The 18103-nt window shown below is 31.1% G+C and overlaps 2 protein-coding genes and 1 long non-coding RNA gene across 7 annotated transcripts in view; 1 reads left to right on the top strand and 2 right to left on the bottom strand.

Moving 5' to 3' along the window:
* Cad99C (cadherin-99C) overlaps positions 1 to 18103 on the top strand; it is a 54973-nt gene that overhangs the window by 13598 nt on the left and 23272 nt on the right. The window lies entirely within an intron of this gene.
* On the bottom strand, positions 241 to 3898 carry LOC118067836 (uncharacterized protein C15orf61 homolog). 5 transcript variants are annotated; one of them, XM_035084806.1, is made up of 4 exons: positions 1449 to 2077; positions 985 to 1328; positions 466 to 709; positions 241 to 386 (listed from the first exon to the last, which is right to left on the bottom strand). In XM_035084806.1, exons 2-4 carry the CDS (start codon positions 1069 to 1071, stop codon positions 259 to 261), a joined length of 459 nt encoding a protein of 152 aa, XP_034940697.1. In that variant the 5' UTR covers positions 1072 to 1328; positions 1449 to 2077; the 3' UTR covers positions 241 to 258. The 5 variants fall into 5 exon arrangements, with proteins under 5 accessions (XP_034940697.1, XP_034940701.1, XP_034940699.1 ...); XM_035084810.1 differs by lacking the exons at positions 985 to 1328; positions 1449 to 2077 and adding an exon at positions 3782 to 3898; XM_035084808.1 differs by lacking the exon at positions 985 to 1328.
* LOC118067837 (uncharacterized) lies at positions 15314 to 17273 on the bottom strand. The gene is made up of 3 exons (XR_004690438.1): positions 16305 to 17273; positions 15868 to 16215; positions 15314 to 15794 (listed from the first exon to the last, which is right to left on the bottom strand). It is a non-coding gene; the product is annotated as an uncharacterized lncRNA (long non-coding RNA).

The following is an 18103-nucleotide window of genomic DNA, read 5'->3' as shown; positions in this document are numbered from 1 at the left end:
AAAATTATTTTAAAATCTTGTCAATTATATAATATAATGTCTGACTCAACGATCAACTTATTATTATAATTCATTTAATTTACATATTTACGGTAGTAAAAAACTTATCTTATAAAACTAGATTTTCTTATATCAACCATAAGAATGATTTCAAAAATTACATGATTTAAATATCAAGTACTTTTCTTTAAAATGAATTACGAGATATTTTACATATTTTAATGATTAAAAATTGAGCTCATAACTATAATTAATTTTTTAATGCAACGATCCTTTATCTTCTGGAAGAAGGAAATAAATAGTAACTTCTCCTCGAGGAGTTTTGACAACTTCGTGGTGATGAATTAACTGAGTGGCCGCAAGTCCGTAAAGTAAAGTGGGAATACCTAAAAAAAATGAGAAAAAAAGTGAATTACAAATGTGAAAAAACATTAAAATCGAAACATGAGTGGATTACCAGTTTACCAAGGTTAATTATCTTGATAGCCTTGTAGAATTTGTCGTCCATACTGAGGTCCTCTTTTGCTCGTTTAGTACAGTGATATTTGATATAAGGAAAACATCCAGTACGAAGTACGTGGTAGTTACTGCTCCCAACTGACCAATTGAAATGAGACATGCCCCGTTGATCATTTACTACATCAAAGTACTTGACGAAGTAGGATGTCCATGGTGGCTCCTTTGTTTGTATCAGGTAGCTCGTTAAAACCTATTTACCGTAAAGACCATCAACAGTTTACTTGTCTTTTCCAGCCTCTGATCTGTCAAGATATCGCTATAGAATAAATGAACTAAGGGCGATGCAGAATTGCCATTATATATTCTTTAGTTCATTTTATTCTCGCAATTGTTAAGATAAGCATAAATCCAATTATGAAAAATTATTATTGTTTTAATCAGCTTAGGTCAATTAATTTATAATGTGCTTCATCAAATTAATTGTAAATATAATCGTTATATATTATAAAATATCATGAAAAATACCTCAGATGCAGAAGGTTTCGTGGCTGAACTATTTCTTCTTCGTAATCCATGTTTTAATTTTTCAATAATTCTTAAATTCTTTATCATTAAATTTAAAATTGATATATACAATATGTATGTATGGTATTACTGAAGAAAAAGAGAATTTAATGACGAGACGAGTATTTCAGTGATTCAGAACGATGTTAAAAGAAATTGAAAGGGTGCGCCCGAGATCTCTATTGAATTTCTATTGTGATGTGTTGCCTGAAGCTTATTCCGTTATTTACTCTTGTACCTTTCTAAAATAAACGTGAGCACGCGTCGCACGAAATGTCAAGGTTAGCCAGCTCGTGTACACGATCCTAGGGTTTAAAAGGAATAGAAGACCAATTGTAAATTACACAACTGCAATTTATAATTGCTAGAATTTTTCTCTCTAACATCTAGGTTATAATTATACAAAATGATTGTATTTAAATTACCATATGAATTTTATCAGATGAACTTTTAGATCATATGAATGGGATTAGGCAAGTTTGAAGTCAACCATTTGCAGATACAGTTAGTTTTTCAACATATTCATTGAATGCAGAGTAAACATAAATATTTGAATTTCTTCACCAATTTCTTACTAATTTATTTCTACATTTGCTTAAGCAATAAAATTCATGTCAACATGTTTTGCTTGCAAATCATTTTTATTGGAAGAGTCTTATTTCTTAAGAACTGCTGTCGTGATTAAAATTACACTTGCTGACGTTCGAATTCATTGAAAATTCGCATGCAACCAAATTAACTTCCAAAGCAAGCGCAATGGTGAACTCACAAGAGCACGTGGACTTGGTGGCGCTATGAGTTTATGCCAGAGAGATGTTTTTCATGATGCAATAGTTGTAACAGTGTTATCTGTTTGTATCTAGTTGTTAAGCAACTCGTGTGTGTACGCGTAAACACTTGAGTAAACGAGATGAGCAAATGTACACGTTTCTTCCGGCTGTCACGTTCTCTAGAATCTTTAGTATTCGGATGACACGTAAATGCTCTGAAATTACCGACTGATGTTGTTGGAAGGAACATCCGAGACTGTACAACCGCAAATGAGGTCACGTAGTGGCTCGTTCGATAACTCGCAAATGGAAATAAAGAAAGATGGAAAATGCTTCGAGATATCGATCCATCAGCGCGCATCTTTTGATAAATGAAACCGTTTAGTACTTTTTATTCACCATCCACTTCATTTAACTCTATTTTTTCTTTCCTTCTCTTTTTTATAGTTATTGACAAATAAACGATACTATTCTGAATTTATGACTTAATTTTCAATTAAGATACATAATACATTTTCACAAAGAAATATAATATATAGATATTGCTACAAATCATAAATTACTAGCGATGAATGAAAGAGCATTTATTTTCCAAGTAATTTATTTGATAAAAGATTCATTAAATGTGATATTTAATTAATATTTGTTGTTATAAATAAAATAATACATAACATTGTTTCATTTAAATATGATATGGAGGCAATTAATTAATAAATTATTTATATTTGTTCCAGGTAAGTCTTCCTTTTGGATAATTCTGATTTTGATACTGTGGACGTCACCGGTATTCGTATATAGGTATATCATTTATCTTGTATGAAAGTAGAACAGGTTTGCATAACCTAGTTTCGTAATTTTGAAACCATATAAATTGTTGGTTAAATGAAAATTTTTTAAGAAAAATACTTGTATCATAAATGATATCATGTTATCATTAATTATCGAATCTATTCAGTCGATAAAAAAATTTATTTTTATAGCTCATTCATAGATAATAAAAAACACACACTGTCACCAAGAAATAGTGATATAGATGAAGATTTAATTTAGATGGAGTTAATTATAATTAAAATAATACACACAATCAGTGGCACTTGAAAAGTAATTAAATATCTACTAGTAAAATGGTACTTTCTAGTAACAATGTATAAACAAGTGAACAACTTTTTTTTGCTGGACGTATTTGTGATATCATACAATACGTTGACCTAGAATTATTATATTTCCGGCTTGAACGTATGTTGGCAATTATTCACACGTAAACAATGGCAGTGTATAGTATTTTTTCGGCTACAACATCCTAATTGTTTGTTCTCGGAAATGTAATAATGGATAAAGAAGTGCATTTTGCGCTCTGGTTAATTTTCCATCTATGTAAATCCAGGAATTTCAAACACATTTATCCATATACATATATAATACATAACGCATATACTGCGTTTTAACCCTACGATATAACTAAATTACACTGGCAAAAAGTCACTTATTCATATAAATGGAATTCGTTTCTAGAAAAATTTTCTTTAGTTTTTTTATCTTTCATCCAACGAATAAGAAAAAAAAAATTCCTACAGAAGATGGATGACATGTTCAAGTATTTTTAGAATTTTATGCTACTTGGAACAATGACTTTTTCTCTTAGCTTTTAGATTTCTATTATTTCCATTTTTATTTTTTTTTTTGTTGAATGCGTATTATTATAGATATATATATATAAAAATATATATATCTATATAATGTATAATAAAAAAGATAATCTTATCAAAACATTCCTAGCTTATTTATTCTACCAAGCACTACAATTCACCGTAATTAACATTCATTTGAAATCTGTTTTTCATTAGCGATTCGTAATAGCAAAATATAATGCAAATAGGAGGTTATACCCACACCTTTCATTACAGACTGCAACCTAAGCATGAGTGTAATGAGAGACAAACGTTATAAGAATCAAGTTAAATTCAGATAGTTGATATTGGTTTACTCACGTCTATCACGCGATCACTTTATTCTCATTTAACGATCACTGACGTTTTGATTTCCTTATTTGGTCAAGATCGATCTCAACGATCTATTGAGTTTCCAAGATCACGATACGATTCTTATACGATTTTGTACCGCACTGTGATCGTAGACCCAAGTTTTCCCAACACCGGAATGCACACCGTTCCAGGTCATTTCGTTTAAAAAGTCACTTATACACCCATCGATTTATGCGATTAAAAAAAATTCACTAAGCAAATGTAAGGGTCTAGGATCTGTGAAAGACGTTAGACTTCAATTGCTACTGATTACGTAGCACTTTTCTCACCATTATTTCCTATATTATTCTCACCATGGCAATCTCAATTTTCAGTATCTTGATGATTATTTAATTTAAAAATTTAAATGATAATATTATTCCTTCGGTAATTAATTACTCCTTTTCACTAGCATTTCTATGTTCTACATTAATCGAAACCTGTTTCAAATTAATGTTTTTCATCTACGAGACTAGAGATAATTAATTTATTCAACTCATTGGAGCTAATTTTTACAAGTTGGTTAAAAATGATATTACTCCATTTAATTTTTTTTTTCTTGCATCTCATCTTCAACCTGAGGCACTCATAATGATCTTTATGAGCCACAGGGCTTCTTATGTTTCTTTCTCCGCCAATTGGTATTACACAGGTTAAAAGGAGAGATTCTCAAATGAACTAAGCAAGAAATGAATCACATTACGTCTAAGTAGAGTAATATGAGTAATTAAATAGATTTTTTTTTCATTATATTTGAATAATAATTATTAGTTAATCTTGTATTACATTAAAAAAAAAATTGCAGTGCCATTTTTATTCTGAAGGATTTTCCTTTCACTTTTTTAATAATTCGAATAATCGAATAAATGTATATAGCATTAGATTATGAAGTCTTTTTTATCATTGTAAATGTATTTCTATTCCACTTTGTCCACAATGATGATCAAGATTTCTCTTTTGTGGTTTGGAGAAAAGATTTGAGATGAAATGTTCAAGCACTTTAATTTTTTTTTTTATTAAATAGACTTTTCATATTACGAAAGTCTTGTTTGTAACACGAAAAATAGTATTTTCTACAAATTTTTAATTCTATATCATCTGTATATTATTGTTAATATAATTAATATAAACGATCAAAGTATCGAGGAGTTTATAAGTCAAACTTTTGGAATAAAAGTTAGAAATTCTCAAAGCAATATTTCAAAGTATTATTCCTAGTATAACAAAAATATGTCAATTCTGTTGATAAAAATTATTGGATTCTTGAAAATGTTATATCTTTCTGTCAAGAATTGTGATAGCTAAAATTTTATTCATAATGTTTTGCAGTAATAAAAATGATTGCTTTAGAACTGTGAGAATTCAATTTATTCAGAATACTTACAGTACTTTGGATTCTTCTTTTCTTTTTTTTTTTTAATTATAGACCTTCAATATACGGGAAGCGTATTTTTTGTTATTTACATTAAAAGAATAGTGAGTTTGGCTTAATGTAAAATTAATGTTGCGAGAAAATAAAAGTTTTATTTTTACTGTCATGACTGTTATTATCATTGTGTCACGAAAAATAAAAATATTAAATTGTTATTTGAAAGTTTGGCAGCAACATTCAAAATCAATGAGAGTATTTCTAGTCGATTAATACACTTTCATACAAGTTGGAAAGTAATTTCAACTATCCAAAGAAAAGTTTGTTCCCATTTCCGGCATGTATTTTTTTAACTTTTTTTCCTATTTTTATCAACCATAATTATACTTGGATATGTCAGTTTCATATTGTCTTGTATAATCCATTTAAAATCTATTTTAAAATAGAGTATACTGTTATGTGTATTATACATGTCTATAATTTCACAGAAAAATTTCCCATAATAAAGTACCACAAAACAGTGCCTCCTTTCGCTTTCTACAATCAAGCGACGCACTCAATAAGAGGTATAGAATTGCATCGATACACCACCGAGTTTTGTCTGTGACAGTCATGCATGGAAGACGAATTAAGTCAAGTAAAACCTCAACTTGAAGAAAACTAAGTATCAAAGAACGTGTTTGGATTTATTGAATGCGCTCCCATGACGCAAATTTCTTGGCTCAATTGTGGGAACGAGAAAACTCTGTTATGCATCATGAGTTTACTATCATGGACACACGCAAAGTGTAGCGTAACTTGTGACCATTAACTAACATAATCGTTAATTAGAGCTCGTAGAATCCATTATTCTCATTATATTCTCATTACAAGACCATCTGGGTCTGATTAAAAACGGCCTTTTCTACTTTTACCTATTCATAACTACTTAGTACAAAAATTAATTTAATAAGTTGAGTAAAAGAGGCACTTGAAATAAATTCTACTTATTGAGTGATTGATGTTGTTGAAAACGGAGCTCAATATTAATAAATATACATGACTCTAAATAATTTTAATTTTTTATTAACTAAAAGACGACAAAATTACGGATTTCAATAAATAGAAATGTCGTCAGGACACAATGTATTTATTATTGTTATAAACAATGAAATCAATGAATGTTTTTATTTTCATCCTTGGGAATTAATGGGTTAAATAAAAAAGACATAATGAATTCATTGAAAAAATTTTTTGCTACTCGAAAGAGTTTCCAATAGAGTAGTTTTTTTGAATTGGAACCCATGAGTTATTGATGTTAAAAATTCTAGTGTGATGGAAGACACCTGAGCAGAAGCTACTCTAGCTTTTGCGTGCGTAAGTTCATGATGTGTTGGCTGTGTACACTTGAAACTGGTTTTCGTTGAGAGTGCAGAGACACAACTTTTAATAGATACTAAAGAAAAGAAGTTCTCTGAAGCGTGTCGTAGCTTCGAATATACCTATTTAGAGGCCAGTCAACTTGAAGTTTGTAAGCGACAGTTTTACGACAGTGTCTACAGAAAAACAAGAGATTAAATCTCGAAATAATGCAACAGCTATCAATATGGCTGATAGATTAAGCATACCAAGACACGGTTAGTAAAAAAGCAATTACAATGGAGAAATACATGTTAGAATCATCACGATGCAATCTTGAAATTCTTGGAGTGTAAGAATCTTTTACTAGGATGCCCGTGACGAAACTCATCATCATTTCTGATCATTGCGTAATTTCAGGCTTTCTCTGGCTGCTTCTCGTATTACTCTATCTAGCACGAAATGAACGTGAAAGAGGCGGTCCCCTCGTCACTGCAATCGCGAAGACACCTTGTAAAGGGAATCCCCATTAGTGAAGCGCGTTCGTCCAGCGCAAATCCGGTTTACGCGGCTGATGTTGATGGTGAAAAGAAGAAGAAGAAGTATAGGATTCATCGTGAAGCTTATGCAGTAAGTTAAGACTCGAATAGACGCCTTTGGCTGGATACTAAACCAGAGAGAATCTAAGGATCTGTACGCGCCTTGGTACATCATTAGAGCATCCCGCATCGCTAGATATCCGGTGTGTAACGATTGCCGGCATCCATAAATCGATCATTCAATTGTGTTATCCTACAGCATTTAAACATCCTCTTTAACCAGTTATGTCTTTTATCTTTAACTGTATTTCTGCAACAAATTCCTCATGCTTTCACTACCAACCACTGTAACCTTTTGAGTTTTTTGGATTCTTTCAAAAAATATAACATTTTCAATGATTGGAACAGCCACAAAGATGATTGCAGGACACAATCGAGCGTTGACCCGGCATTCTATCGTCACGAAAGGTTTGCGTGATCGTTCGCTTGGAGACACGAAGAGGCTTCTCGACGTTGAACACGATGCATAAGTCAAGCTTGCGGTGAACTAAGTTCAGCCATTGGAGAGCACAAGAAGAAAGACATGTACGCGGTTGCCAGGACATTGGTATAGGGGTTTAACGCAATACTCCTTTACGGTATGTGTAGAAGTATGAGTCGAGACGATATACCCAACGTAAGGTGCATGTGAACATAAGTCGACCAGAGAGATGATACGATGGGTCGAGACCGTGTTACGGTTTGAGCGTGCGCAATTCTTTGCTAACTTTACCTACCTACCTGCGGCTAAGCGTGATCCATCCCTGCTGCTGTGGATATATATGAATGTAACAACTCTCGCTCTTCCTCGACGCGCCCGACAACTACTCGCTTATCATCTCGACGCCGCACGCACGCCGACGATCCGCCCTGGCGGGACCACAGACCTGCAATCGCGAACGCAACAAAAAAAAACTCTCAAACTAGTTCTTTAGGCGATAAACGCCGACACGAAAGTGCAGTAGGTCTCATGTTAGTTCTTCAGCATTTCCAAATTATTTCGACGCTTTAAAGTATTCCGATTGAGACTTTTTTTAACTGCATTTAAATTAAAGATTGGTAGGAAATAAAAACTTTTTTCTAATAAAAAAAATCGATTATATTATTATTCCTCTTATATCTTTTAAGAACTAATATGTACTTGGAGTACATGTATATTTAGAAAATAGTAATGTCGAAAATTAATATTAAGATTAGTGTCCCAGACAAGTAGTTTATAGTAATGAATTTAAATAAATACAAATATCTTAAATAAATGCAAATAAATTTTTCATTTTAAATAAGTACTGATGTGGTTGACTTTTGTAAATAGTAATTAAGTAATTTTAAATACTCAACCATCAGGATTTTAAAGTATTAAAAAAATACCTATATTAAAAAAAAATTACCAATAATAATAATATTAATAATATAAAAATATTAATTTTATTGTAAAGAGCTCTAAGTCTTTTTTTTGTGCAGCCCGAAGCGATTGAAATATCTCTAACATATTCACACAATTTATTTACACAACAAAACTCAAGCATTTTGAAAATATTTTCCTTCTTTTATGGTACATTAAAAAATGTAATAAGTTTGTAATTTTAAAATGCAGTTAAAAGAAAAAGAACAAATAATAGGTACAATAGTCATTCGATAGAATGTAAGAGATTCTTTATTCTGATATTGAAGCAATTTATTCAACAGAGAAAGAAGCAATTTTAAAAAATCTAACATTTTTATGTATCTAACTTGTAAAAGTTCCTAAGGTTATTCACATAATTCTATGCTAGTGATATCATAAAAGTATATTTTCACAAAAATTAGATATACTGTTTTCGACAGTGAACTTATTTATTTTAATAACATTAACAAAAAAATCTTCACTTCCTTCAAGAGATACTTTTAAAATGGTTGTTTTGACTTTTTATTTCTCTTTCTTATTCCCAAAAGTCATTTAAAATTATTTATGGCCATAATTACTTGGCATAAAGAGATACTTTAGCTTTTAATAAAAGAAAACAATTGAAAATGAAAATAAATGAAATTAAATATAACTAAAAAAAATTTATTACTTTTACCATGTAGAGTTGTAGTTGGTTATTATTTACAAATATGCCATGGGCATTAATTACTAATATCAGATGAAACTTATGTGCACACTTAATTAGTAATTACCTTACTTAATAAGTGATACCAAACCTTCTTGAAATTTTTTTATTAATCCTTACCAACAAAATCACCAAATCCACTTGTTCAACTAGCATGAAGTATGAAAAAAAATAATTATCTTGGAGGCAGTGCAATAATTTCTTATAAATGGAGAACGAAATTCCCTCTTGTTGGTTTAAACCTGAAAGGAGATAAATAATTGTGGTATACTAAGTTATTTAAAAATTTTTTAGTTATTTTTTTCGTTACTTCTTATTCTTTAAGGGCAATCAAAGAATCGAGGGATGCGATTTTCTTCAACATTCATGAATGGAACAGATTCCATAGGTACTTACGTACCAACGTTTGCAATAAAGCATTGAATAGCTTAAGATCTTTCCCTTTTGCTCAGAGTTATCGTAAGAGAAGGCCGCACGTTTATTCTACGAGCTCGTACCTTTGCCGGCACCTTTTGCCGACGATCCGGTAATTATCAGTCCATATACAACTCTGCTATTTCGCAGTGTCAGACAGTAAATTGCATTGGACTGAAACGTCTCAAAAGCCCTCGAGAGATTGCATTTACTTTTTCGTAAATATGAGGGTGAAATCCCTTATTCATCAACAAAAATTATTCATTAAAAACAGTAAAAACTTGATACTTAACTTTTAAATTGTTATAATTATTTAATTTCTAACTAATTAGTATTCATTCAAAGCTCCAAGATGTTGATAGATAATTAACACTTACGAGAGGACGTGAAAAAAGGTTCAGTAATGGCAAGTCGTAAAAAATAATTAATTGATGATAAAAAAATTATTCTCAACTTATTGATAATAATGAATGTTGTGTAAATGATGCTGAAAAACTTGATGTTCAACTAATAAAGATATTTGGCTTCTTATTTGTACTTTTCGATACTGATTTGTTCATTTTGCAGTGATGCAAGCTAAAAAGTGATGATAAAAATAATAATATTAAGAAAGATCTTGAATGCAAATTCAAAGTTACGTCAAAGAATACTCAAGAGCATCACAGAGAGCTCGATGGACTGAAAATAAATACGATGCTTCGTCTTCGTCTAAGTATTCTCCACCTCCGTGCATATAATTTATTGCGTATCGTTTGACATGGGAAGAGAATATTGAGGCCCCTTGAGACTTGAAACTTCCTCGTTATTAATCAAGAAACATATTTGACCCTTTCTTCTTCTTCTTTCATTCCTCTTTCCAAGATTTCAGGGTCATCTTCAACTCTTCTTTCCTGATAAGTTATTACATTGAATGCAAATCTATCGTATCTATCAGTTACTATAAGACTAGAATGTTAACATTGCGTGAGAGAAGCATGCAAAACGTTCAAGATTTAACGATATTGTTGTGAAAATTTCTCTTCCTTATTCGTTTTATTTCCCTGTCAAGTCGATCAGCCTAAAACTCAAGATTGACTGTCGGCAATTCTTGAAATACCACTTTTCTCGGCATCTTCAGTCTGTTGTGTAATAACATCTTGACATATTTTCAGATTTTACTTTTATATCGTAAATCAAACCTCTGGGTCTGAAGGAGAAAAAAAAAGTTTCATATAGAAAATAGCCAGTGCTTTTCTTCTTTCATGTCGTTCTTTTTCATTTGATTTCTCGCACGATGTTCGTAGCATTTGCGATGTTGGCGCGGCTGTAAACGTTCCCGCAGGACGATGTATTAACGTTTATTGCTCTGGCAATATTTATATTCCACCTGTGCATCACGATATGCAGCAGAGTAGAAAAGAGGGGCTACTAACCAATGAAATAGCCGTCCGAATGGCTTTGATACCTGAAAAGGCACCATGGAGTTGCAAACGACATTCAAGGTTAGCCACCTATATTTGCATTGTATTTTAGAATCATCTTTTATTTCTACTCTCATCCTCTTTGTCAATTCCCATCTTCCTTCTAAGTCTACTAATTTCTACACCGTGGGATTTAACTTCAAGTATATTCTCCAAGGATTGCGAACATATTACTGACGATAAATGTCTCTAGAGTTATTGAAGATAACGTAATTCATTTTCGAAAGTTGCTAGAAAGAATCGAGAATGTTATGGTGACTACTGGCAAAAAAACCTCATGCTGTTCCAGGTTTTATTAAATTCCCAAAGGTACACTTGGTAAACACGATGACTGTTACAGTAACATTCACAAGAATATATTTATTTCGATAAATAGCTTAAACCTTTCATTTTATATATCAAGACATCTCGGGGGACGTCTTTAAAACATTACATTCAACTCTCGTGAACTCTTTTCCTTCTTGCGTAAGGTGTTTCTTTAAAACGCAATTTACCTTGTGTTACCGTAGAACAAAACAATAATGGGAAAGTCACACAGGAACAATAGGATGCCTCATATACCTCATGAGTCTTCTTCTCTTTTGACTTCACGTGCTTGGAGTGTAAATTTTATATGTGATTTTTCCAAGACATTCTCTCTCTTGGATTTATGCAAGAATTATCGACAACAAACAGTAGGATTAGAATCAATGATGCATCCACACAATCGTATGCAAAAAGTGAATAATCGATTGGATGTAGTTAAAGAGTAACAAAGGACAAAATGGAAGAACCGATTTCTCGTAATGATTCCAGGCGTGCTGTAGAATCAGACTCGTCGCAGGCGTTCGTGCTATTTTCTCATTAATGTCAATGAAAAGGATGCCCAGTGGCCTTATTCGTATAACTTAAACATATATCAATAGTCTTGCTGGCTATTTACGTTGAACGCCTGCTGTGGAAACCTCGCCCACTTTCTGTTCCAACTTCTGCAGGATGCAGATGTCCAAAACCGGATTCAACTAATCATGACTTTATACAATGCCACAACTAACAACATTCTAATCATTTCTATCTCCTTCTTCTGTCATTATAAAGCCAATAAATAATCAACATGTATTCAAATTTTATTATTGGCAATACATAGCATTGTCATAAAGTGTGTGATGAAAGGATTCCTAATTTGCACGATTCGTAATGTCAGAAATGGGCTGTAATAAAAAAGATAATTAATAAAGGAGTCAAAAATATCTGAAATAAAAAAATACTGTACTTTGGATACTAATCTGTTGCACGAGTATACGAGAACGATGACCAAGCAAGTCCCTTTCAACCGGTACTCTAGAGCTGTAAAACCAAGCATTTACGATTGACCATGATGTGAATTCTCTTCGAGTATTTTTGTGGACTTGAACATCTTTTGCATTCAACCGTTGTCTGTATGCTAAATAAAAAACTCCATCTTCACCAATCCTCTTGCTTATGAACTTCTTTATTTAAGTACATGAGTTTCAGGCTCTTTCCTTAGAAGAATAGGGTCTCACAAAAGAACCAGATCATCATATAAGTAAGTATAGGGAACCTCGTGATCTCAATTCTTACTCCCTTTCGTTCCCATTCTCCTTAAATGTATTCACCGCACAAGAAGAGTACTGATGCAGTGTTAGACCATTTTTGACGTTAATGAGCAGGAAAATAAAATAATAGGTTAAAAAAGCTAGCAACAAAGTTATTAGTAAAGTGTTTTAAAGCTAAAGAATTGACGTTGAAAGTTATGAGCACTTAAAATCCATGGCTAGCAATTAATGCCGAGGGCTTCTTTTATATTATACATCTGCTCATTTGCATCTAGAGTCCAGCTATCGTCTTATATACACACTTAGTCATTCGAATTAATCGTGTAATCCATTGAACCATAAATTAAAAGTTGATGGCCGCCCAAGCAACTAATATCAAGTTTTTCCACAAGATATTTACCATTGCGTGTCACAGGAAGCGACTAACATTCACACTTAACTTGCAGAGAGTTGTGCTCTAGCATCAGTTTGTAATCCTATGAAATTTCTTGATCTCTTTTTCATTTTTTTTTTTTTATACCAAGCTAACTGTCCATTTTGTTGCATTTATTTACGACACATTCACACTAATAAATAACTTTGGTACATAATACATAATATATTGCCATTCCAATGTGTACTAAATAAATCTTTTATTTATTTTAATAAACACATGATCTGATATTTTCTTTCCTATTTATGATATCACAGGTGTTCATTCTATGCTACATGAAATATATAAGGTCTCAGGAATTTCTAATCTTCCGAAATAACACTTAGACGACACCACTACTATATTGTACAGATAATTTCTACTCATAAAATGTTTATTCTATGTTTCTAATAGTTTGTGGAGAGATAAACTTGGTTATATTAACTTTAAATATTACATTTAATTTGTTTATATAAAATCAAGATTTACTTTTACACTTTGTGTGATAATGAGCTAATATGAAATACTAAATTATCCTTACACTTGTCCATGCTTATTACTCTGAAATGAGCATCACCATTCTGTAGGTTATGTTGCTCAATCTTTTATATAGGTGTGTAGAATGATTATGAAAATATATTTACACTTCAAAATGTCAAAGTATGTAAACGAAAGTAATATTTTTTGTATTTGCATTCGAAATAACACACAATTAATTCAAACTAATTCTTAACTTTACCTTATAAGCAGTGCATAACAAATGTAAGCAACGATATGTTTTTAAAAAGTTTATCCTGTAAATACAGATTAAGTATATTAAATGAGATTTATATGCATCTCACGTAGACTTTCATTAATAGCATGACTTGGTTATAAAAAAAAAAAAAAACATTTTAACAAGTTTAAATCTGTCAAAACTTATGTCAGATTACTTTATATTAATCCGAATAAATTTAATGCATTTAACTGGAGAAATATTAAATAAAACATAGTTTATTACCATATCTCAATTTCAATTAATTCAATCTAATTAACAGAATAATAACTTATCAATAATTATTTGAGTTTGTTACTTTATCAATTCGATCATTAAATTATTTCATGAAGGAGATGTAAAAACCGAGAGGTAAGAGAATGTGTAGAATACTTTTAGAGAGTTACGGATCAGTGAGCACGATTCATGCTTCAACTGCATGCGTGTCCACCAAGAAGACTGCAATGGAACTCATAAACGTATAGCTATTGCTCTGAAGCACATAGCTACTCTGCAACTATACGTAATTCTCTGTCCTAATAGATCATCATAGATTTAACCGAACGATCTTAATGCTATTGAATATTAGAGTTGTAGAACAAAATCATGAGTGCCTGATTCACTGATATCTCCAACGTGCTCTATTGACTCCTTGAAGAATATGACTAATACAAGTACCCTAATCATATGAATATCAAAAGAAAAATGTTCCTATCTAATAAATGACTCTTTCCACTTATATTAATTTAGATTTCTGATGTAATATTTTATTTGTAATTAAAACAAAAACATGCAATTAACTGTTACATGCACTTTTCCCTATGTTAAACCAGAATTTCTGCCAGTCAATTCATTAACATCAATCCAATATTTATCACACCACATTTAAATATAAGATTTATGAGTAATTAACTAGATTTATTAAATACAAATGAATTCTTTTACGAGTGATAATCTACTAATACGATTGAAAATGAATACTGTCAACAGTCTAGTGTGCTGCCGATTGTAAGTTATGTGATTGCTTAGAACATTCAATTGATCTTATGGTATCCACACCTGTCTTTTCAACCAACGCAAAAGAATGACGTTAAGAAACACTACTTACATATTTGTATTGTCCTGCTACCCCGCATATAATAGTATTATATTTCAATAATTCATATTCCTAGAGCTTAATGTTGACAACGTCCACGTGCTTTAAGAAAACTCTTTTTATTTTTCCTCTCAATAAGTGTATCTATATCTCAACATTCCTCCTGGTGCAAATTCACACTTCCTTCTTGTTAGCAGTCAACGATATGAATCGAAGATTCATCTTGACACGCTTGAACAATTCTGATATTTGTAACAAGATTTCAAATTCATGCCTCCAGTGCTAACTATATCTATGAATAACGGATGCTTTTACACATGAATAATTCAATAAAAATATTTTCTTAATAAACTTCTATAAAATTCTTTTTATGGATCATTTATAGTAATCAATTGATTTAGAATTAATAATCATAAATTTATTCCTTTTTTTACAGTTACTTTGTCTCGAATGAAATAAGAAAACAATAATGCATATCGAGAGAATAGAAAATGATCTCAAAAAAAAATATTTGATTGTCTATGTCATGACTCTCATCATTTTGCAATATGCTAACTCATCATCAATTACGTGGGAGGACGTTAGAATTCTCCCACTAAATATTCAATGTAACGGATTCAAAATGCATCTTTTTTCTAGTTTCTTGCTTTTTATCTTGAATTTAATGCTCAGAAACTTGAGAAAATGATGATGTTCTAAATTATACATTCAACTGTAAATATATTTGTTTGTACGTTCATATGTTAGCATATGAAGATACGGAGTAGATAGCTTTGTTGAATCTTATTCACTTGAAAGATCTATTGTTCTTACATTCTTATGACTGAATGAATTGATTTCATTTGATTTGATATTCAATCAACATATTATTCCACTGCTAAGTATTTGTCTCCAAATGTTTTAAAATTCATAACTATAATTAAAAAAAAAAATTGAATCAATTAAGCAGAGTAATTATTAAAAATTATTAGTAAAAAAGGACTTACTTGAAAAATGATGAGTAAATGACTAGGCATGTCTTTAGCCTGAGGAAAGGGTGGTGGGTAATAAGACAAAGCGTATTTTATTCTTATATAAACTCGTTCTTATTATTAGCCAGAGGGATAAAGTAGTCTTAACTGGTGGACTCTTTACTCGTAAATCCGTTATCCAAGTAGGAATCCCAAGCTGAGAACCATCGTCTGAGAGACCATAGGCTGTAACTTTTTTTCCCAATCATCCTTGCGGGTATATGTGGATCCAGTCCAGTTTTTTTAACACCTTCCATACTTCAATAAGCTTGGTAAATAATAGTGTTTTATTCTAAACAACTTAGTTGAATGACTGCAATTAAGCTAAACATGAAATAAATACAATAAAAACGTGAGAAAAAATATTACATCTTTCAAAAGTTTGCTATTGATGCAGTATGTATTTATATTACCAATAGATGTGCTTCTTCTAGCGAGAAATATCCATCTTAACTCTAGTTATGTTGTCAAATCATATAACAGATAGTCTACATGTATTCTCCTTATTTCTACATTATGATGAATTATTACCATGATACAAATACACTTTGAGATTTTCCAAGTGTGAAAAAAAAATGATATATATAAAATAACAATAAAAATATGCCTAATCATATAAATAAAAGCTTTTTTGTATATAAATTAGAAATAGTGATGATATATGAATGGGGGATGTGTGTATTCCTGTTGCAACGTCTCAAGTTCTTCCTGAGTTCACCCAATAAATCATATTCAGATTCAGTTGTCTTGCACATAAACCATCACCTGGACATACTTGACTACACGACTGGTTCATCGTTAGCCGATAGTTTCGCGCCACGCTATGCTGCACATGAATGTTTCTTGTTTGCTTTATCGTCAAGAATTACTTCCGGTTTGTCGTCGATGTAGCATCATTAGCGTATACCTCTAACGGTCTCAAGAGTTGATTCTCCTATATAAATGACTCTCAAGCTGTTGTTGATGCTTTCTTGACAGTTGGGACTTTTTAAATGTCGACACACTAATCAATTTCCTCCAACGAACGCTAAATGGCTTTTTAATTTCTCTTTAAGGTTGATTAATTTTTCAATTTCTCATCAGATATATTATGTTGGAATAATTTAATTAGAAATAGGTGTTTATTTTAATTTCAAATCATTTATTTCTTTATCACAAGTCATGGTGAATTCTACACAACTTTCTTTTGTTGTATCATTTAGTTTGCATACTGTACTATTTAAATTTTATTACTCTTAGTTTGACCCACTTTCTGATACATCATTGTTTCTTGACCTTTTTTTTTTTGGTTACTATCAAAACAAATATTTTTATTTAAATTGTAAAATAAATTGTCGAGCTGTCGGATTAAATGTATATTTATTAATGTAATTTTTTTATAATACGTTCGAAGTATTATAATTATTTTGTAAGATTATGTTAATAAATTTTCATTTGAATTACTTTATCCTAATTTATTAATCAGTTGATACTCTTACACCAAAAAAAAAACACTCGAAATATTTTTATTGAGTTAATTAATTTTAGAAATGATCATAGATTATCTAGAATAAATACAGATGGTTTTATTGTGAGGTTAAGTGAGTCATTATGCATTGGTAGCTATATTTTAGTCGATCGAAGGTTATTTGATATGAAAAAAATATTTATTTATGATTAACTTTTGTAGAGACTAGTGATAAAATTCTCCTCGTCACTTTTGATAGATGAAAATTATTATCAGTCGTATCTCATGAATCAGTTGATTGGTTCGTCAAATCGTTTCCCCCAATCTCATGAAGTTATAAATCAATAAACATTTAAAATACTATAATTTAAAAAAATTTTCCAACGTAACTTCTGATCAAATTAATTACATAAATGAAATGGTAAAAAAAAAAAATTTATTGCTGATCTAGACGCCATTACTGTGACACTAATTTAACGTTGGCAACCGTTACACCTGTACTACCAACGTTACTAACCGAATCGAATTAATTATACGAATGTGTCCACGGTGAAATTTCACTTTCGAGACTACACAACATTCAGTCAACTCGTTCTCTATTCCAACATGTTACATCGATGTAACTGCAAGTACCTAATAATAAATCTGGTTGCACACATGAATCAGGATGATCGTCTCATATAGTGAAAATATACCGATACAAGTTCGCTGTCGGCAGAACTTAATAAATCGTGGGCGGTGGCTTGAGGATCTTATCGATATCTC

The sequence above is a fragment of the Chelonus insularis genome, unplaced genomic scaffold (assembly GCF_013357705.1).
Source record: "Chelonus insularis isolate UGA/USDA-ARS -01 unplaced genomic scaffold, ASM1335770v1 contig_397_pilon, whole genome shotgun sequence".
In the NCBI taxonomy this organism is placed as follows: domain Eukaryota; kingdom Metazoa; phylum Arthropoda; class Insecta; order Hymenoptera; family Braconidae; genus Chelonus; species Chelonus insularis.
This window is presented reverse-complemented; position numbering and strand designations above follow the sequence as displayed.